Source organism: Ciconia boyciana, chromosome 6 (genome assembly GCF_034638445.1).
Source record: "Ciconia boyciana chromosome 6, ASM3463844v1, whole genome shotgun sequence".
In the NCBI taxonomy this organism is placed as follows: Eukaryota; Metazoa; Chordata; class Aves; order Ciconiiformes; family Ciconiidae; genus Ciconia; species Ciconia boyciana.
Genome location: NC_132939.1, coordinates 60,805,369 through 60,828,288, shown reverse-complemented (window position 1 = coordinate 60,828,288; position 22,920 = coordinate 60,805,369). Strand labels below are relative to the sequence as shown.

The window sequence follows — 22,920 nt, the reverse complement described above, 5'->3', positions numbered from 1 at the left end:
AGCAGCGTGCACCTCTGAGGTACAGCCTTTGTGAAGCTGTACCACCACCTTCTGGAGGCACACACAACCCACTGCAACAGCTGGCTGGAAGGTGCCATGTCTCAGAGAAGAGCAGCTGACCCGCTGGCAGCACACACAGCGTAGCACCCAAAACAAAAATAATCACCTTGCTCCCTTGTCATATCCAACATGTCTGCTGATCAGCTAACAATCTGGTATCTCCAGATCTTCTGGCAATTGTTTATGCTCTTTTAATTTCATTTCCAGCACCTCAAAAGGTAAGGCTGACTCCCCCCGCACTTGTTAATTTATTATAAAATGCACCACACTGAATTTTCTTTCAAGTTTTGGAAATAAGAAGTATGGGCACTTGCTTTCAACTAAAGGCATTGTAATAGTTTTTCACAGCTGGGGAAAAAGAAATCAACTGAACAGGTACATTCAAAAACAAGAAACGCCTGAAAACTCAGCATAAACAGCTACTCTGATAATCATTTTGATAACATAGGGTAAGGGCAGCCAAGCTTAAAAGCTTCTGATCTTTATTAGCATGAGGAATTGCCTCACTTTGGCATACAGTTACTTTAGAAAAGCTCTTTTCACGAAAAAAGGTCACATTTCCTATCCATGAGGCCAATACTAGAGAGCATAACGTAACTCTTAATTCACAGCTGAGCCAGAGTTCTTTTTGAAATCTGTTCAGCACAGAGCCAGGTAAGGATGAGAAAAGTCTACTGATGATACAGACAGCACTAAAATGCACACTACATTTACAAACAAGGGAAGACTTTTCACAGCATGCTCAGCAGTGGCAGACATTAGAAGGAGCTGTTACAGGGATACTTCCTTGAACTGGCTCCCCTGAACACTTCCCACACACCACAAGCTGAAAAAATTCTCAAGACTGGCTGCACTGACTCACAATAGTCTTTTCAGAACCACTACTTGTTATGAGAAGCAGGGAGGCCTGCTGGAACAAAAGGCAGGTGGCCTAACTTCAATTCATAAATTTAACCTGGGACTTCCAGCGATTAACTTGACCAACACCCATCCTACACAGGTCTCTTGAGGGAGGAAAGGCAGCACACACAATTCAAATTTAATGTATAAGGAGAAAGAATTCTAAATCCTTCTGCACTCCTATGCCATAGGACTTTACCAGCTTTGTCCTGGGTGCACAAAGCAAAGATACATCAGAACTGGTATCCTGTAGAACAGGTTTTACAGTCTAGGTTTTATGACTCTTAAGTGATCAGGCTTCCCTGAAGAACCAGTGCTTCCACAAGAAGTCTAAAGTTGTTGAGTATACTGCTTTATAAACAAACAAAGTAAATGAAAGGCATCGTTAAATGAGAACATATATTATTTCCCCAAAGCCTAATCTGAGCTATGCTTCAAGCAATCATTTATTTTGTTTTTGCTGAGACTGTGAAACAGAAGATCTTATTTCTACGAAATTATTACCATAGAAGTTTCTGACGAACATTTTCCTGCAGCTGTGTCATTCTCTCTTGTCCAGAACACATTGCACATTCACAGAGCAGCTTATTAATGGCTGTCCTTAGGATGTTTATCTGTAAAAATACCAGTGACAGAATATAAAGCACTCTAAACCAGCACTAGTTCTGTATTGTATTATACTGACATGAAGGTGGTTGTGGCACCCATACCACTTCATTTCAGCTGGAATATTATTAACATAAGTAAAAACAGCTGAAGCTTTAAAAACACTTCTTCCTCCAGATGCATCTCTGCTGGTCAAAGACGTTAATGTTCAGCCACTTGATATCACAATCTTCAAGGTTACTCAGATATGCCATAAAACCTACAGGCTACCACTTGCCTGGATTTTGTCCAGCACAGAATTCCTTCTGTAAAAGTTTTAAGGATTTTCCTCTATCTGTTCATAATTTTCACATTTACAACAGCTTGGTGTTACCATTCTGGCGAAGGTGCCATGAATGCAGACATCACACACGCCAAGTCAGTTCTTCCAGAAAACAATAGCTCACAGATAAGTGCACCAGCATGTCCACAGTGTCCTTAAAAAGCCTCTAGAAACCACTGGTCATCCCCTAATGTACCTGCTCTGTACATAGAACTAAATCAGGGCATGTGAGGTCCTTCACTGTCTAAAGCACGTGTCAAATACCGCTTACTGTCCTGCATAACAGAGTATATGTACATACTTCCCTCTGACAGATCTCCGTATACAAGTTGCAAAAAGGCTGTAATGAGGGATACACAGGCTTTTATTGTTTGTTTGCTTGATCTGCTCTGGGAGAAGTAGCTTGATACAGATGACTTATCACAGCTGTAAAATTAAACTGAAGACTGTGAGGCAGTAACGCTAGGCTGATCAGTAAAAACCACAATAATCCTAAGACCGTAACTAGCAAGTATTAACATCTGATTAGTGCAAAATTGATGCTTTTGTTTTGAAAAGTGTACAATTTATTGTTCTATAATATTTTATCTTGTTCAAAGTTTATGGAGGGAATAACTGTTTTTTTTCTGGTAAGAATCCAAGGTTATAGCAGGTAGTACACTAAAAAAACCCCCAAACCACAACTTAAAACAAGTTTTCTTATTAAATCTAAGAGTTAACAAGCTCTGATGCACTGAATTCTACTTAATTCCTACTATAGCGAAAATTCTTATGCATGTTTTACCTCTGATATGTCTTCCACTCCGAAATGCACATCAAATGTTAGCTCCATGTCATTTTCTGGAAGCAGTGGAGCCCCACAAGTCTGACTCCAACCCAAACCGCACAGAACACCAGTAAAATACTTCTCACTTTTATCAACCCTATATGAAAGAGAAAGAAAACAGTCTCGCCTAGAGATGAAGAAACTAAACTCATATGAAGACAGCCTTAAATGAATTTGTCTAAGCCATGCCAAGCAAGATACAGGTGTTTTAAAGAAGCTAAAACAATTGAGAGGCATTCACACCTAGTCATACTGTTTTTTTAAATATAGTGATGAAACAAAACTAAAGTTCTGGCTATGAAAACATATACTTATAAAACTTAAAAAGAAAATCATAAGTATACAAAATGAAACTTTAATTAAGGAAAGCTAGCTTCACTATGTTGAAATGACAGTCTACAGATACAAGAATTTAAAGAACACACAACAGTAATGCAACTGCCAGAATTCAGCTTTTACAAAAATCATGCAAGTTCCTCTCCTCACGCAGATTTAAAACTTGCCTAGTGCTACAGTTCATCTTCCTAGGCTTCCAGCATGACTGTCAGGAACTGTATTGCCTTATCGTGAGGGTAGAGCCTGCAGCACCAATTCGTAGGTACATGAAACAAGTTATCTTAGCTACATACTATACCAAAAGGGATAAAAGATACAAAAATTACATGAACAGGAAGCAGGAAGAGAATATACTAAACACTGAAAGCAGAAGAAAAAAAAAAAGAAAAAAATTTGTCACCAATTTGTGAGGGACCTAAAAAAAAAAAAAAAAACAACCAACCAAAACACCCCACAAAACAAAAATGAACCACCACTTTTTAAAACACATGAATACCTGAGTTCTATAGCAGGAGCAAACAGCATACTGAGGAGCACAAGCAGGCCAGGAATAGGAGGCATCAGAGATGTTTCCTCTAAAATCACAGTAGATCCTGTCACAAAACACCAAACCAAAACAACAACAAAAATCAAATCTAAGGACTATCTAATGAAAATAAAACCTCAAAAAGATGTAACGTAGAACTACAGTGACATATTTACTCGTGGAACTATTCGTATAAAAACAAAAGTCTAGAAAACTGTCCAAACATTTTTATTAAGCATTACCAGTTGCATTTGCTGATAAAGAAGCAGCAACCAACAACTGCTGGAAGGGATCTTCTGGAGCATCATGGACAACAACAGAGTTTATGCTTTCCTTTTGTATAAAAGCACTTCTGGGGAGGAAATAAGAAATATTTTCAATATTAAAAAAACGAAAACCATAGAAACATGTAAAAAAAAATATTTTAAATTCACAATGCAACCTCAATGGATAGCAATTACTGGCTGAATACCATTTAGCAGATGTATATGATGGTTAATAAATAATCTCTAAGACATTAAAACACCTTTAATAAAACTATTCTTAAAATTTTACATAGCAATAGTGTGCATATTAATGCAATTCAGGCCTGACTACTTCAGTCTTTTCAATGAATGAAAATTCTGTAAAAATCTGTAAGAGTAACTAGGATGGTTTTTGCCTACTTGTCAAAAATCAGCTGAGAGCGTGCCTATACTTCACAGTAAAAGTCTTTTCATACCTGAACTGGGATACTCTAGTCATACTGTAGCATTTCACCTCATAAGGACTGAATGGGCCAAAAACTGTTACCTTCAAAAACAGAGAGAACAAATGATATTCTTGTTAGCCAGCACCTGGATCTCTCCAAATCAAAATCCTTTATCAATGAAAACAAAAACACATTTCAGCATGTATTAAGCAACACTGAATTGATAAATTGATAAACAGCATTTTCATTTCACCCATCTAAAACAAACTTTGCTTGTTGAGGCACCTAAACAAAAATAATGTATTTTCACAGATGCTGGCAATTCATGACTTTCCTCTGGCATAAAAAACACAAGCTCAGACTTCATAGAGCACCTAAGCAGGTCTTTAATCTTGAAAATATCTCACTTTATGAAAGTGAGTAGTTAAACAGGATTAGTCCTGTGGGTAAACTGAGCATGATTAGGTGCTTGAAAGCCTGAAATTTTGTCAGGTCTGAAACGGGAAAAGAATTATAATGTAGACGAGATGTAATCAGAATACAGAACAGGACACACATTTTCATGTTTTATATTCCAGCTTAGTAGTGACCAGATATCTCAAAATACATAAGTAAGCATAAAGTCTGTGTTTGGAATTGGCAGTAGAAGAAACACCCACTGTTTCGTTACTATCAGTTATTGGAGTGTCTGCTGCATCACCTATGCTAGCTGTTTACCTATCACTAGCTGAGGAAGAACGAAACACTGTGTATAGTAAAAATCATGTTTACATTTTCTGAAAAATTGATAGGGTCGTAATCTTGCTTTTTGCTGTAGCTTATATAATGAAGACTACCACGTGTGGAAACATTGTGTTCAGTTTTTCAATTTTATCTTCGTTCTGCAGTGGTTCAAAGTGCTGCCTTAGAATGTGTTAGAAGAGTTGGTTCACTTAGCTCTTAGGCTATACTTCAAAACTTTGTTAAAAGCTACAATAGACTAGTCTGCAATGGTGGTCACATTAACACTTTCTACCAACAGAAGGTAGAATGCACTATGAAAGGCATCAAGTATGGTTTGGTTATTAAAGGTACTTTCAGTCTTCATCTCCATTCTAACAATGTGAGAAGCAGGGTCATATAACAACATACCAAAACCACCACTCAAGTTACCTTATGGGTTGGTGCACTGGATTTATTGTCAGAAAACAAGTTCAACAATCTTTCAATGACATGCTTTTCTTCCTCTCTTGAAGATACAGGCATTTTCTCTTCTTTCTTTACTTGGTCCAAAAATAATCCCTTGAGCAAATCATGGTTTTGCTACGTAATAATGGAAGAGTGTTAAAACCATGAAACAGCTATGTTTTTCAAAAATTTTACAAAAAAAGTCCTACACAAAGAACATGCATACTTGCATATGAATACAAAATCAATGTTCTTATCACCTTTCAGATTATATAAAACATAAAAATGGAAGACAGTTAAAACTATGAAACAGTTATATTTTTTTCAAAGTTTCAAAAAACAGTGGAGCAGTTCAATTGATGCCATTATCTCCTGGGAAACATCTCTTTCAAAAGGTGTCTCAAAGCAGCAATGCTTTTGGCCAACAGCTCAATATGAATTATGCACACACACAAAAATACATTGTCCCATTCCGGTATTAATCTTGCCTAATCCTATGGCATTAGTCAAGACTTCAGCTGAACTTCTCAGGACTTCAGACAGCCTGAGCTGAAATGAATTAGTATAAGGAAAGTAGATGCAGCTTACTCAATACATACTTGCGATTCATATGATTCTTCTGCTAGTTCAGCATAACATTCTTCAATAAGCACATCTCGAATATTCACAAGCTCTTTGCACCTTGAGTAACGGAAGACATCCACATGCAGAACACTATGCACAAGTGAATACACCTTCACTAGAAGAGTATAGCCATTTACTAGTGAGGCAAATCTCTGGCTGGCACTGTAACTCCACCGTTCCCCACATACAAGAGATTTTGCAGATGGACGTATCTTGCATATCTTGAATTCTAAAGCCTAGAGCAAAAACATTGAAAACAACGCTTGCCTGAGTAGAAAATCAGCATGAAAATCTTTCATCTTGTCAGCAAACTGTTGGAATTAATAACTATAAATTACTTCATAATTATTGCAGTGGCTTAGGTAAATTCCCAGGACTGTTGTAAAGCTACTGGCATAATTCCTATTCCATCATTGCCAACGCAGCTACACATTATATCTCATATCACTTCAATATTGTACATAGTTGCTAATGAATCAGAGCAAACAGAGCATAAATAAAAGATAATTCAGTATTAGTTCACCATCGACATTAAAAACTTAGAGGAGTCTACTCTGGAAAAAACTTTACAGTCCACAGTTCTTTTCAACTAAGGTAACAGAAAACTTGGCAAGACCATTGCATCTATACTGTCCCTGGCAGGCAAGAGTAATTAAGTTCTCACTTAACCCCTTTCCACAATCACTATCTGTAATTATGTCTTCGAATGAATTTACAACAGAAACCCTGTTTTTCTTCTAGCTGGTCATTAAAAGATTAGGCCTGAAGTGGAAATACATTTCCCTTTAATACATCTGAAGAAAACACAAAAAAAGGATGCTTCTTGCCAAAATTAATTCTACTTATTTTTTTAAAGCAACTACAAAAGAAAACGAAACAAAATTAACCCTGTCAAGATCTAACACTAAGAAGAGATAAATAAAATAAAACCATACTTCTGCTGGTTCATTTCTCATTTTCATCATTAAATACTTCAGAGAATAAAGTTAGTATGATACAGCTGTTTCAATTGGCTTAAATATCTGAATGAGGACTGAAAAGCTGAATTTCACTTGAAGTCTCTAGTTATTTTATTTGTAAATATAGCTCAAGAGAATTATTTTTCTGAAAAACTAGCTATAAAGTCCTTCAGATTTGTGTCACAGATCACTATTTAATTATCACAAAGCAAAACCAGATACTTCTAGCTTTGTGAAATTTAAATCAGGTATCTCCTATCTATTTGTCCTGTAACTAATAGTGTAGCCGAGCAGGAGCTTTGATGGAACAGAAATACTCTGCACAGTAACTGTACGCAAGGTACTTGTCACTGCAGACTTGTGCCATGCAGACAGAAGAGATCCTACGGTGCCACTTATCTGTAGTGGGAGCAGCGAGGTTTAAGCAGAGAACAATACATTAAACTAGTCATTGGTAGATTCTCCTCTGTGGGCTGTTTTTTCTAGGCTGTATAAACCTCTGTCATTTGCTCAGAGGTTCTTTAGACTAAAGCAAAGCTGATCTACTGCTCAGCTAGAGAGAAGTTCTACTTCTCATAGAACTGATGGACAGCAAAGAAACTGATAACCAAAAGCACCAAGCAGCAAAAAGGCAGCTGTTAAAGCAATTTCCTCTCTCCTTCCGCTGTTCCTGCGATTACAGGTGGGAGATAGATCCCACTATGTTGTCCCCACAGAAGCAGGACTAGTTCAAAACATTCAGTTAAAAAAAATGAGTACAAACAATGCTTTTTACATCCAGTCAGGCAGCAAGTTCAGGCTTTTCTTTTTTTTTTTCTTTTTCTCTCCTTTCTCTAGCAAGTGCCCCTGAAAACAAAAGGCTGGATAACATTTCTCTACAATTAAATACAGTGCAATTCAGTTACACACAAGAATTACTACTGTGTGCATACACATCTGTGGAAAACATTTATTTACACACCTATTAGTGAAGGTGATTTGTAGGTACTCCCATTAGCAAAATACATGTTACTTCATTATTATTCTGAAAAGCGTTATGATTTGAAGTACACTTCTGTTTGCCAGACCAGACATAAAAACATCTATTAAGCAGCAGCAAACAGCATCACCCCTACCTGGAAAGGAAGCTCTCTAAGACAGCTTGGAATCTCTTTTAATTTCTTTAAAGGCACTTTTGATCTATTGCCATAATCCACAAAAAAAACCTGGAAAAAGAATCAAGAGCATCTGCAGAGATTCCACAACATTAAAAGCAGCACTTTTAGTGGCAAGGAAAGTGACAACCTAAGTTTAATAATTCAGTACAACACAATCTTATCAAGTGAAATGGAAGCAAATTCAGAGTCTGGAAAACATGCAAATGAAGTCATGTCAAAAATAATAGGTCAAATTTTATCATCTCTATTATTTGATCCCTTGGCTTAAACATCCACTGGTAATGCAAATAATCTGCTAAATCTAGAAAAGGCAAACTTCTCTGAAAGGCTCTAATTCTCTCCCTGCAATTAAATCTGTATAACCTTACGTCTTAACAGCGAGTGATACTACCTAACAACTGCTTTTAGATAAGCAAATGCTAACATGGATCGGGTGACTGTTTATAAATGCAAAAGAGAAAGTGATGAGATTAGCACTTTTATTCACTAGTTTTCCAGGACTTTAAACAGATGACAATGTTCAGCATTAACTCTATAGTGGTAACACCCAGCTATGTTAAGAAATCAAGACATTCAAAGGAGGAATGGGCTGTGCAAAGGCCAATCTTACAAAAATAAAAAAATCTGTCCTTAACTGCTGAAAAGTATTGGCCTGAAAAATGAATCCCAATCTTTAACTGTGGCACTAACGTCCATTACTGATATTGGCAAAAAAGCCAAAATGTTCTGATGAATTTGCTGATGATATAGAACTCAGCAACACAAACACCGATACAAAAAAGATCACACTGAATGGACCCGAGAACTCAACAGGAACAGGGAGAACCAAATAGTATGAAGTAAAAGATCGTATCCTTTGGAATTTTTAACAATTTCTGCTCCAAAAATGCTCCATTATTATTTATAAATTCTAATTAGTTGGAAATTACCAAGGAGACAGAACTGAGTATAAGATGACAAGAGGTGGTCCATGCAAAAAAGCTATGAAAAGGCAAATGTGGCATGTGCCACATGAAATATTTTTGAATGCAGAGGAGAAACACTGTGTTGGAAGAGGAATGCTAGCATCATTGCATAAGCAAAGGCGAAACTGTAAGTACAGGAGCATGCATAATTCTGCTTCAGAAAAACTGAGGTCAAAACAAATAGTGTAGTGAGATGGAGACCAGGTGAACAGAGCATCAATGTAGTATGTGAGATGAGAAAGAGTGCAGCTTGCTTAAATTAGCAAAACAAAGCCCATGAAGAAAAAGATAGACAAGAAACTGGAGGGGAAAGGAAAGAGGAGGAAAATAAGAAAACGTATGTAAACCAGGGGAAGAAACACTGGCAGAACAACAAGCTTAGACGCATTGGCCATGAATGACTGAAAATTGCCAATGCAGTGGGGGCAAGAAACTTACTTTTCAGATGGATCTCAATATATTTATGAAGAGGAAGTGATGGGGCTACTGCCAGCAATGCAGCACTGGCCTCTGATCTAAGCATTCCTTACCATGTTTTCAAAGTTACTGAAGGTTTCATTCTTTATTTTGCTTTGCTCTGCTTCAGCACACAAGACACTTTACTGTATCAACAATAGCCTCTCAATTTAATACTAAAATATTCCTGTGTTCTGGAATAAAAACCTAATTCATCTATTCCGGCAACATTCTATTAAGGTTTTATTTTAGTTCTAGTTCTACAGATTTATTTACTGGAATATTTATAATTATAATGAACATAGCACTTTGTAAAAAAAAACAACAAAAAAACCCCAACAAACAAACAAAACCCAAAAAACCAAAACAACCCAAAACATAGCTCCAATATTGTTAACCCAATTACATCCTACCAATTCAATATGACATAACATATTACTGTACCTCAGCAAAATCTCCGCAAACATACAGAATACGAGCTCTATAGTATCCTCCGTGTTCCAGATGAGTGAATGGTGCCAGACAAACCAACTCTGGATGTGGAGACACTGGCAAATCCATCAGGTTCTGGTAGTTAATTTCAGCAGTTAGAGCCTGGAGTACAGTCCTGTTTTTTTCATCTATCCTGTAACCCCAGAAGTGTCCAACTTCTACTATCTGAAAGTATAAAAATTAGACTATATTAGATTTCATATTTTTATTCTTCTACATCAAACACAAAACGCACCTGAGCAAATTACATGAAAGCACTCCTACTCCTGACACACACATAGAAATGTTCTCATACTGCAATAATGCAGTGAAGTATATCTCTCTCATAATTAGATAATGTTATTTTAAAATGTTTATTTGCTGTGCAACTGCAATACACTTTTCATCTAAACAGACCCTGACATAAGCATTACTAAAACACAGAATATTAAGAAAAGAGTGCTTTCATTTTTCTAAACCAAATTAATATACAGAAAATATAAGGTATACAGTTGATTAGACAGATACAAACAGATATGGTGCACTTTTCTTATTAGTGAAAGAATACCAGTTAGCTACATCTATCAGCAAATTGGCATTGTTACTGTTATGATTAACCATCCTTTAGGAAACTGAAAAGAACACACCACTATTTAAATCAAATTGAATAAAATAAATAATCTTTTCAAATAGCTTACTGAGCTCATATACCACTTCTGATCCTATATCAAATGCTCGTGATAAAAAAAAGAATCTTTATTTACAATACATACAGTCATTAAAGCTGATGTATTAAACAGAAGTAGCATAGATAGCTAAGTGATTGGAATGTGTCTGATCAAATTCATGAACATTTTTGATTCAAGAGACTTAGCTGAATAAAATGAAGAAAAATACTCTTTCCTGCACTTGCAAAACATGTCACTACTATCAAGAGCTGTTTTAATACTTCAGCCTATAATTTCCACTAGCTCAGTATTTTGGATTTTTAAAATTATTATTATTATTATTATTATTATTATTTCAGCAGCATATATGTTGCTTGCTATTACTCAATTTCTTGACAAGATGATAGTTAACAAAAGATTTAAAAATTCTCATCTTCAGAATTCCGAAATATTTATATATACATATAATTTTCCCCTAACACACTATCTTTTATGCATGCAATATTATTCTGAATGAACATGCAGTTCTGTTAGTTCATCTCATTTCTCACATCTACAGTTTCGGAAGAAAACTGCCAGTTAATAATAACCAGGTAAATGCCCCAAATATGTACTGATTCTCATTTCTATAGTGTACACAAATATTTTACCTCTCCCATTAATCCTCTTTACATTTATGCCTATTTCCAGCTAACGTTTACTGCCAGCAAATCCCACAAATTTTGTCAATTTAAAACACTGAAATTTATTTGCAACATGCAAGTACTGTTTAACAAAGAACCACTAAGAATTAGACCAAGAATATTCTCCATGCCTCTTACGGATACCTCTGTGCTAAAAACATTATTAGTACCTATTCTTTTAATTTAAGCTTGTCAGATATTCATCTCTACAGAGTTATCTAGGTACCGTTTATTAGATATGACCTACTTCAGATGCAGAACATTCCTACCTCTGTTATCTTGATGGACAGAAGACGATTTGGGATCATCTTTGACTGTTGTAAAGCACCAAATGAGATTTCCACAGGCTCCACTGTCTGCTTCTGACAGTCCACATTTACTCTAAAAAGTTTATGGAATACAGATGCTGAATACTTCACTAACAAGTGAAAACTCAAGAGTTCAACTTTTTTGCTTTCATTTGCTTCCCAATGTGTCCCTAGGGCAACATTTATATACTTAATGACTTTTACTTAGAAATATATTAATTCAATTAGAACATAAAATGACTACACAGAACCAAAATACTACAATGAAACCATTTGAATTCCATTATGACCAAACATAGGAAGATACATACCCAAGACACAGCTGTGCCATCAATTTATTAGAAATCCAAAGAATTAAGGTTAAATAGTGAGGCTTTTTACTATGGCATGCATTCTAAGCTTATTTAAAAAAAAATAAGTTGGGTACACTACAGCACAAAAATAAATTCAGCATATCTTTTTTTTAATGTATAATATTCCCTTTACTTGACAAAAGTTAAGAACTCTAAAATTAGTCTTTCAGCCTAGGAGGCTTCTTTCTTGAGTCCCTCAAGAATTAATTTTCACAAAGATTTTGAATGCTGTTTTGGAGACAGTGAAACTGCTAAAATATTTTATTAAAAACTAAGTAAAATCAACTGGAAGTGGTATTCACCTGCATTTCAACCTTTCCAGTTCATTCCTGCCTCCCTATTTTAGATTTCATATTTTAAAATATTAAAATGGCTGTAGACCAATCAGGAGCTAGGCAGATAACCATGTTATCAAGTTGCTTGTATGACCTGAAGCTGAGAATTGCATAAAGCATATAATAAGGAAACCCACATGCCAGATTTTTCTAGCAAAAGCAATTGCGGACCAAAGACTCACGACATTGCATTCCTCATCAGTATTTTCTGTTATGCCTCCCCACCTTATGTTGTTACATTTCCCCCCAATTTCTGTTGTTATACTCCTCCCTCCCTCCCTTTCTTTTATCTCCCCAAATGCCACTCATTTATTTTGGTTCTAGCAATCCCCACATTGTCTCTAGCATGAACAGAAATTACTGTGTACATCCATATTTCCATGTGCCAAAAGCAAATGGACTAGAACCATTTTTTTTTAAAAAAAGTGTATACTTGGAGTTCTCTTGAACAGTAAAACACCTTTAACTATAAAGAAATATTTAAGACAATCATGTTATTTCTAGTCCTGCAAAAACAGTCTGCTTATACAGAGTTTACACATCTGTTTTCTGAACCTAACATGTCTTCCTTAGTGACACTTCCAAGGAAATTCCCACTGAATCCAACAAACCTAATTTCAACTTTACACTGCAAAGAAACCCATTTTCCATATACAATGCAATTACCTTAGAGATTCCACACTTGCATCTGTCACACCTCGCAATTGCCTTTTGATATCATCTGGATAATGAACGTTCAGCTCAAGAGGAATTTTCAGCTGTGACATCTTGACTGACAGGTACACTGCAGGAAGAATCTTAAAGCTCTCCATTGGGTTACGGGAGAACTCCACAAAAGCCCTGGGGAGTTCAAATAAAATTGCAATAAATACTTGATAAGGAATCAAAACCCAACAAAAAACCCCACAAAAGCCATCATTTCTTCTCCCTGTCTTTATCTTAGCAGGCCAGCAAACAGTAAAAAGTAGGCTCCTCACAGGCTTTGCCTACTGCTCTTACGCACCTTAAAACTTTAATTATCATGATGGTTATAAGAAAACTTTCTAACATTCTCACAAGCACCTACCAAATTTACTGGGCCTATTTAATACAAATAGAAAGGATGTGAATAAGAACAGAATTAAAGATTGGAAAAGCCGTAAGAAGGGCTACATGAATTCAACTTTGGGCAGCTGTAGTCCAAAGTTAGCCAGAAGATTAGCTAAAACAGCCAGTCACATGCATTTTGTGTAAAGCCATCTGACTGTACAAATGAGATAAATTCAGTATACAAGTTGGAAATATAAATACAGACAGATCGGCTGCACTTAAGGGCCACTGTCAGACAACAGAAGAGGCAAAACAGAAGGCAGTCTCTAACCCAGCTAGTTTATCTAATGTTACTCCACTCAACGCATATCAAACTTCAAAACCACCTTTCTTACTCTAGCCAATACATTAAAAATAAATTACTGATTCCAAAGAGATATGAAGAAATAAACTAATTTTGTCAGTGCACCATTGAGAAAGAAAGAAATTAGTTACTAGATTTGTAACTGATAACATGAGAAAGGCAGGATACTTAAAGTATTTTATACTTACTTTGACCCATCATAGGCAATAGATTTTACCTGCCCACACTGTCTAAACAGTGACTGCAACTGTTTATGGTATAGATACCCATAGGGAGGAATATTCTTCAGCTGTTAAGAAAAAAAGTTGGATACATTCAATTATTTTGATGCATTATTAAGTTCACCTAAATAGTTAGCATTCTCCTTCACTTGAGCTGCAATAGTGATATATAATGTAAACCCCAACAAATTCAAAAAATGATATATACTATATTAAATTCAAAATCTCAAAAGACAATAAAATCAGAGTTTTGCTGCTAATGCTGCCCTACGGCCTCAAACCAGCAGATAAATGTTTTCTTTCTCTAACTATAAATGAAGCAGCTTCATTTGTAATTATATATATTTCTTTGCTATTTTTTCCTAGAAGCTGTCTAGTATCCTTCTTTTTGCTTGTAACAGAAAAGCAATGGATTGCTATGCTTCCTTGTCCACCATTGGGAACTACATCCCAGGCAGTGTGCATAGCCTGGAAAACAGGAGGAGCTACAGCCCTGCATGTCCTGGCAGAACTACCATGTATTGAATTACTGAGGTATGGTGGGACAGCTTGCACAACTGGAGAGCACTTACGGATGGATACATGCTTCTTAGGAATGACAGACAAAGAGCAACCTCCTGGTCTCCCCTGTGTGGAAGAGTAGCTCAAATGTAAGGTGCTCTTATATGGAGCAGACAATGGGACAACCCAGCTCTTGTGGGTCAGGATAAGAGAAGAGGTCAGTAAGGGTAACACTGAGGTGAGAATTTGTAACAGAGCATCACTCGGGATGGAGCAGACAATCTTTAGGCAACTTGCAGAGGTCTCCAGATCACAGACCCTGCATCTTAGAGGGAGACAATAAGGTCCCTGATAACCTGTTAGAAGGGAGAGACACAAGCTCCTAGATTTCTGAAGGGTGTTGAAAGTAACTTAACACAGGTCATGAGCCAAACAGGGCTCTTCTGGATCTGCTATTAGCGAACAGTGTAGAACTTGTTATGGAAGTGATAATCAACAGCAGCCTGGGCCAGAGCAACCAAGGAAGAGGGGAGCTCAAGATACTGAAGAGAATGGGGAAGACAAGTAGCAGAATACACATCCTGAAATCTAGGACAGCACAGTTTGGTTTATTCAGGGAACTGGTAGGTGGGATCCCATGGGAAGTTGCAGATATCTCCATGCTCAGAACTTTTTCCAAACCCAAGTGGATGAAGGCCTAAGCAACATGGTCTGAATTCACTGTTAATCCTGCTTTGACCTTATCATCAGACTAGATGACTTCATGAGGTCTCTTCCAAATTGAATTAAATGATTTCGTTATTTTTCTTGGGTTTTAATCCTGAAACCACTACAGATTGCTGAAGTTACTGGAGATGCAACATCTTTTCAAAGGCATTCTGTTAAGAATAACATTCTAGTTAAGTATATTGGATTGCATAATGTTAAGTACAGTGGATTCTATACATCGTATATAGTTAAGTATAATGGATTATTACTTCACCATGTCTGACCAAGGCAACAACAGACAGCCATGCATTTCACAAATTCTGTGAGCTAAACTAGCTTGAAAAGTAACTCTACAAAGCAACAGAATAGCTTTCTCCTACTTTAACACCTGGCTCACTCAGGAGGCAGACGAGATCTAACATAAGAAAAGGGCATGTGCAGTCAAAAGCAAAGCAAGACTCCAGCAGCACCAATTTACATCAGTTTAAGGCTGTAGTTTCACAACTATTCATATGCCACTGTAGGCAGATAGCCATTTCTCTACCTTTTTCTTACTCAATCATCTCTCAGGAGATCTTGCTTTAATGCAGAATCACAGAACTGCTAACTATCAAGTTCAAACTTCTGGACTTTGAAGTCTTTTTCAAGGGCTATACAACCATCTATTCTTCTCTTTGGTTGTTACAATCTTACACAGGGAATAACAGATTATTTTTTAGAAAAATCTTCAAATGCCTTGAAGTTATAGTACTAAGATCAGCTGCTGGTCAAAAACATGGTCTAGGTCAGACTGCAGAAACTGCCTCAAGGCAAGATGATTTAGAGAGACAAGAGATTGGGAGAAATAACTGCCTTTTATATCTTTGGCACACACCATTAGGAGCACCACACGGCTATAAGAAGAGTCTCTCAGACTGAGAGCTTGAGGAACATGCAGCACTTGGGCCCAGGAAGATCATTTACACTGAGGAAGACACAGCAGCTACTTCTTCCTTCTTCAAGATAACATGCAGTTGATATATGAACAGATCAAGTGTTACATACAATAAAAGTAAATAGCACCTTAGATTTAGCAGTTTAATCTTAATCAATGTTGCTGTGGCAAGACTAATCTTGTCTCTATTCCATCAGACTGAGTCTAGTCTGTTAGGCAGAACTTTTTTTTTTTGGCTTCAATATCTTGAAACAGTATGTTAAAAACTTCAAAAACATACATAAATGTGTTTGTGCACACATATTGCCATGCCAGCATCTCCTTCAGTACAGAACTAGCCTCTCTTCTTGGGTAAGCATTAAGGCACGAAAAAATTCCTTGTCACTAAGCTTTTATGAGTTTCTCTCCTACCTTTTCATCTAACTATTTGGTCTTGTGCCAATACAAGTCTATTCTTTGAGGCTCACTGGTTTCTAGGTTTGTTTTCTTTAAGTGTAGGTGATGGTTATTTTACAGTGTTATACCTAGTTCAGATACACCAAACATTTTCCTAGTTTAGATTGTGCACCATTTTGCAAAATCAACACGGCCATGTCAAACTTGCACTTACTCAACCAGATAAAAAATATTTCTAAAAGACGACAACAAAAACAAAGCAGAGTGCAATACCTGAGTAACCTTACAGCAACAAGCATGTATGCCATGCACTATCAAGTAGGAGATTACGAAAAAGTAACATTGAAGTTGCAACAACACATTTCATAAACAGTCACTAAAAAGTACCCTTGATAGTCCTGTTCTATTTTTCAAATCTTACTAGTTTTATGAATGTTGTTTGCCTGTGCAAGACTAGCAATCAAATGCATAGAGGCAGTTCTCAGTAGGAATTCTAAAATTGCTCACCCACACAATGTTTATTATATTGTAAGAAAGGGAGATGGGAGAGAAGACAACTTACTAAGTGAGGATCAGAGTAGATAATTATTTGTGTCCTTGCCCAAGACAGAACAAAATTTGAAAACACTGCCCAAAGACTACATATTTTTATTACTAGATTCTTTATTAAGTCATTCACCTTCTTAACATACCATTACAGTGGTTTTTGGATCTTTGCCAGCAAGGTCTCTCACAGCAATTTCTTCATCACATTTTCCAAAAGTAAAATAGTTTGGATAGAAAGCACCAGCTATTACAACCTGAAATCAAGAGAATATTTTGTAAAACACAGCAGATTATATCCAGTTTCTTGAACAGAGATACACTAGCAACACAAAGAAATACTGACAGATCTTCATATCAAGATTTTTTCCTGGCTCTTTCCAGGAATTACTGTCATTTTGACTAAACATTAACTCATGCAGATCCTTAAAAACATATTTTCATGAAAAGAGTTCAACTTCTGGAACAATTTTACAACATTTTAATATTTTTGTATGCAGACTTGCTCTATGAAAAGTATAATTGTTAGCCCTGATATCAAGAAGAGCCTCAATTTTAAATAAATTCACATAAAATAGCTACATTAAACTTGTTCAGTTTTCGTGTTACATCTTACGGTATTTAACAATTCAGCTCTGGAAAGTTCACGGCTTACACAGTTAAACCAATTGCCACTGAAATGATAAATAGGTCTGTGAAAATAAAAATCACTACTGATCAGTCCAAATAAGACAAGAAATTTAACTGGAAATTTTACAAAGTTACAATAGCTGAAAGACATCTAATTTTTTTTTCCCCCCAATAACTAACCAAGCCAGTGGTGGTCCAAATAGAGCACTCAAAACAAGTGAAAACATCATTTTCAAAACTGTTAGTTCTTTGCCTTCCAACACAAACCATCCTTCTTTAGAGTATTTTTATGACCTTAACAAAGATTAGTCTAGATACACAGTTTAATTCATCTCAGTATGACTTGGTTTTATTTTTATGAACTGTCAGAAGTGAAGGGACAGCCAGAGGACCAATTCAGTGTGAATTCTGAACCATTAAAAATAACATTAATTATCCTTTTAAGTTGTCAAAAATAATTACTTTTTTTCACCTGCAATCTCAAAATCTACAGAGAATTTTGAAACACAGGTGTAATACTAGTTAATCAGTACTAGTATATAAAAATCCAGTTATAAATTTTGTAAATAATGGCTCTCCCCTGAAGTCAATAAAGCATTACCTGCAAAATGAAGCGTTGTTTGTATACACATTCCTGATCCATAGCAGATGGTTGAGCATTAACACACATGTTAAATGCTCTGACTCGCCTTTTCAAGTCGTGAAATAACTCTGCTACCTGAAATTTGAACTCTATGGTACATATTAAACAGATCAAAACCATCCACAAATTAAAATAAAATCTGTTCGTAAAAGTCTAAGTAAGTGGGCAAGCTCCCTTTCCTTTTTAGGTGACACTAGTATGTGTTTCACCTAATGTACTACTTAGCATCTCTACTTTGGAAAAAAATTTCAGTACTGTGACACAAGCAGATTTCTTGACATCTCTTTATAAAGTAGAATTTTGTAGTCACAAAGCATATTATGCATATATGATATAGAACAAAATTAGAAAAAGAACTGAAATAACCTTGTACAAGATGATATACTGATTGTCCATTTAAATCATTTGGGGTTTGTATCTTAAAAGGTAAAAAACATGCTAACACCAACCTGGACTTCTGCACCTAACTGTAGCAGTGACCACACATGCTGTACCCTCAGTTCAGCAGACAACTGATGACTTTGAGATCAAACTTATATGCCCTACAGCAGAACATGCTCTGTTAAGCTTTCAATCCTAAGCATTTCTAAGAAGCTTCTATAAGCAGCCACTGGTCCTCCAACACAGTAAATGCCTTCATTGTCTCAACTGATTTTGGAGCAAATGTAGAAAAGTACAGTCCGCTCAACTGCTTCATATCTACATTTTCCTTTCTGCTGCTGGCAGTTTTAGTATACTAAAAGTCCTGTTATTTTCCTCATAGGACAACTACCATAATCAGAAACCAGTCTGTGTGGCTGCCTCAGTTCTGCAAATCCACTTCCACACAAGGAATTATAAAATTAGTATTTGAAAGTGTGGCAAATAAAAAACCCCAAATCTTCTTAGTAAGTGTTAGTGTAGGTGTCCACTCTAAACTCCTGAACTATTATGTCATGCACAACCTCTTCTTGAATTACCTGAAACTGGGCCAAGAGGACACCAGCTATCCAGGAGGCTATCATAAGACTGATCCTTCAGCTCTCCAGTTTTACACAATTTACTTTTTTCTCATCTTTTTTTTTCCTTGATATCAGATATACAAGCTAAAAAACTATCAGCCTTTCTTATCCAGATGGTCGCTTACTATGAAAAGCTTTTTTTTTCCCCGTGCTTTTTGAACACAGGCCCTACGTTGCTCACGCCAAAGGTACGACGCGCTGGAATAATGGACAAGGCCATGCTCTGCCAATCAGTTATTCAGGAGTTTTACTTATTTCCCCTGTCAACATACCACATTAAGCTTGAAGCCCTTTGTGATGCAGAGTTTTCATTAATTGCTGCAGTAATGTTTGCAACAAAGCCCCACAAATTTTCAAGTCCAGTCCTCATTATATAACTGTATTTGCTTAAAGTTATCCTAACTGTAAGACAAAAGTTATGTAACAAGGGACAGCAGTCCCACCACAACCAGTGTATCTGAGGGACCTATAGAATTAGCAAATAATACTGGAGGTCTCTTAAAAAATGTTAAAAATATGTTAACAGTTAATAATTTAACACCACTTTGTTTATCCTAACAAAAGGAAAACTCCTTTCGTCTAAAAGCTAGCAGTCTGCCTGTTTCCAACTCTCTCTTCTGAGCAAAGATAATACTGGATGTGCCACTCCTAGAGGCTCCACCAAGAGCCATCTCTCCATAGTCTCAACTGTGGCAACTAACAAGCTACTTAAAGAGTCCATCCTTCCCAGGCATAGGTACTTGGCCTTATTAACACACGAATGATTATCTGAAGTCCATTCTTCACAAGAATGCACACCTGGCTTTGCTAACACTATAATGATTTTTCACACCTCTTTCCTTTCTTTGAAACCGTATATAAATGGGGTCTCTGCAACCACTTGAGAAGAGAGGAGCAGAGGGGGAAATGCTGCCCAAATGTTTGCTCACTGTGATCATAGTTAATAAAACTTCTGTCTGATCTGTCTTAAATTGTACTTGGAGTCCCGATATTCTCCGACAATTTTAAATACTACCATCTCTCCTCCCTCAAAGAAACTAAAACAAAAAATTCAGTTTATTTAAAGAAAATATACATCTCTATATATTGATAGATACATAATAATACAGTAGGCTTATCCAAGACCTTAACATTTGTAGAAAGTAAGGAAAGTTAAGTCCTTCTGCTTATAAAAATGATTATCCATTTCATCTTACCTCTCTGACCTTCTTGATATGAATACAATTTGATCGACCCCACTCAAGCTCTTCCTGGAAAAGAAAGTGAAAAATGCAAATGCAAAAGTTGTTAGAAACTTGGTTCTGTTGCTAGTAAGCTTTCCCTCATATTCTTCTGTGTAGGCACAAATAACAGTTATATACAGCGATGGAAGAATTTGATCTCATTTCACAGCTTTCTTTGCATCCATATCAATCGAGTATTATGACGTGTGAATATATAGAGACAATTATATATTTGACTAATAAACTATACTTTGGTTACCACCAGTACACCTGTGGGTCATTACATTTTTCATATAAACCCACAAGTCCAACTCCTCTGTGTTGCTACTACAGAATCTACTTTAAGATGGACACTTCTTCCAAAAAAACAGAACTTCTTTATCCAGATGCATAACTTCATCAGACAGATTCTGGCCATCTTGGCTACTCGTTATAACTCAGTGTATGTTACACACTGGTGTTCATAAAGGATATTATGCTCTGAAAGAAGCAGAGAAATAAAAAAGGTTTTATCTTATACACACAAAAGAGACTGGAGACAGTTATTGTGTGCATACTACTGTTTCTTGTGACTGATGCACATAAAGATCTTCCATCTTTCAGGTTTGTTTCGCGGGGGCGGGGGGGGCGGAGGGGAGATATTTGTGTGTTTCTTTAAAAAATGAAGAGACACTTGTGCATATTAAAAATATTTCTTTCAACTACAGCTCAATTTCTCTTTTCAGCTTGGATTTCAAACCCTCTGGCTACTGTTGATCCATCTGTGAAAGGGACTACGTAAGGGATTGACTTCAAATACTCAGCACTGGATTCAAAGACTCATGTTCTCTCAAAGCCTATGCTTCTATTTACTTATGAAAAATTGTAACTATTATAAAGGAGGATTGCTAGCAAAAATTCCTTACTAAGAATATAAAATACTCCAGCACTAAAGTCACCAACCTCGAATAGAACAGAAGAAATAAAGTTTAACTAACCTTGGGATGTCTTAGCTCCCCTTTCTGTCTGCAGGCCTGCCATGCCTAAGAAAGAAGTGGTGTACTATTCAGGCACAAACTGTAGTGCTTTATTAATAATTATTTAAAATATTAACGTGACATTTAAAACTATGACGTTTTTTCCATACCTATACTGAAGATAATTTTTTAACATAAATTTAAAAATCAGCGATGCTCTTGGACTAACACAGACTACAAATATTTAAGCGCAACAGATTGTAAGAAAACCTGAATCACAGTAATTTAGGTTGGAGGAGACTTCTTCAGATCAATTCTTTCAACATCCCACACAGTAGGGCTAACTTAGATCAGGTTTTTGACGATCTTGTCTATAAAACCCTGAGTAACTTTGACTGACTTCATGGCTGAACCTGCTCTGAGCAGGAGACTGGACTACAGACCTCCTGAGGTCCTTTCCAGCCTTAATTATTTAATGATTCTAGTCTAATACGATGCTTGCCTGGTGGGTTCCTAAGCAGATATAAATACTTCTCACTCTTATGAACAGGTTGAGGGTGGGCAAGACTCTGGGTCTTCCTTTGCTTGTATATGAGCACACAAAGTGGTGTGACTGCAAAATGTAATTCTAAGAATGCATTACTGGAGGGCTGAAAGTGTGGCAGGGTTACAAATGCTGTACCACGACACAATAAAGAACAAGAATTGCTGTAGGAAGACAACTATTCTGCCTTCAAGTCAGCTTAGAGGTTATGGCATGCAATGCTGCATCTACAGACTAAAAAGGAGTTTAAGGACTACTGGATGAACTGTAATTACATATACTGCCTCAAACTTGCCATCATCTCCTGCAACTAAACTGGAAACACAGCATTTACGTCACTGAATTTCTGGACATAGCTTAGAGATTCTGGATCTTGGTGCATTCCAAAAGCAGACTGAGCATGTTATGTTCCAAGGCTTTAAAGGAGCAAGTCCTGATTTGTGTTGGGAGAGGTACAATAGCCACCTGATAACACAGCAACATACAACAGGCTATCAACCTAGTTTTCTGAGAGGAGATGGATTGAGTATTAAAGCACATGCAAACATTCATAAATAAATAGAACAACTTGGATGCTTTGATTTGATGCTGTAATAAAGCAGGCTACTTTCAGAGTGCTTTCAGAGTACTTTCTTTACTTTTGTCCCAAAGCAAGGAGAAAGTGAACTGACTGATTCAGATACAATTCTGACAGATGCCTCCCAGAAAACAGGGCTGGAAGAGAAATAGCTAGAAATACCTAGGATATTAATGAAAATAATTTCATTATTAGGCAGCAAATCTATGAAAGGTGCCTGCAGAAACCATTTCTTCT

At 36.5% G+C, this 22,920-nt stretch overlaps 1 protein-coding gene across 2 annotated transcripts in view; it reads right to left on the bottom strand.

The window, feature by feature from the left end:
* Nucleotides 1-22,920, bottom strand: part of TDRD9 (tudor domain containing 9) — an 86,778-nt gene that overhangs the window by 2,919 nt on the left and 60,939 nt on the right. For both annotated transcript variants that reach the window (XM_072864776.1, XM_072864777.1), the window contains exons 19-34: nucleotides 21,584-21,628; nucleotides 20,580-20,633; nucleotides 18,341-18,457; nucleotides 17,259-17,366; nucleotides 13,995-14,095; nucleotides 13,080-13,253; nucleotides 11,687-11,798; nucleotides 10,040-10,252; nucleotides 8,133-8,222; nucleotides 6,034-6,294; nucleotides 5,420-5,569; nucleotides 4,298-4,368; nucleotides 3,819-3,928; nucleotides 3,547-3,643; nucleotides 2,673-2,811; nucleotides 1,465-1,574 (exon numbers count right to left, since the gene is read on the bottom strand). In XM_072864776.1, the coding sequence (XP_072720877.1) occupies nucleotides 1,465-1,574; nucleotides 2,673-2,811; nucleotides 3,547-3,643; nucleotides 3,819-3,928; nucleotides 4,298-4,368; nucleotides 5,420-5,569; nucleotides 6,034-6,294; nucleotides 8,133-8,222; nucleotides 10,040-10,252; nucleotides 11,687-11,798; nucleotides 13,080-13,253; nucleotides 13,995-14,095; nucleotides 17,259-17,366; nucleotides 18,341-18,457; nucleotides 20,580-20,633; nucleotides 21,584-21,628 (1,952 nt within the window). The remainder of the gene's footprint in view (nucleotides 1-1,464; nucleotides 1,575-2,672; nucleotides 2,812-3,546; nucleotides 3,644-3,818; nucleotides 3,929-4,297; nucleotides 4,369-5,419; nucleotides 5,570-6,033; nucleotides 6,295-8,132; nucleotides 8,223-10,039; nucleotides 10,253-11,686; nucleotides 11,799-13,079; nucleotides 13,254-13,994; nucleotides 14,096-17,258; nucleotides 17,367-18,340; nucleotides 18,458-20,579; nucleotides 20,634-21,583; nucleotides 21,629-22,920) is intronic.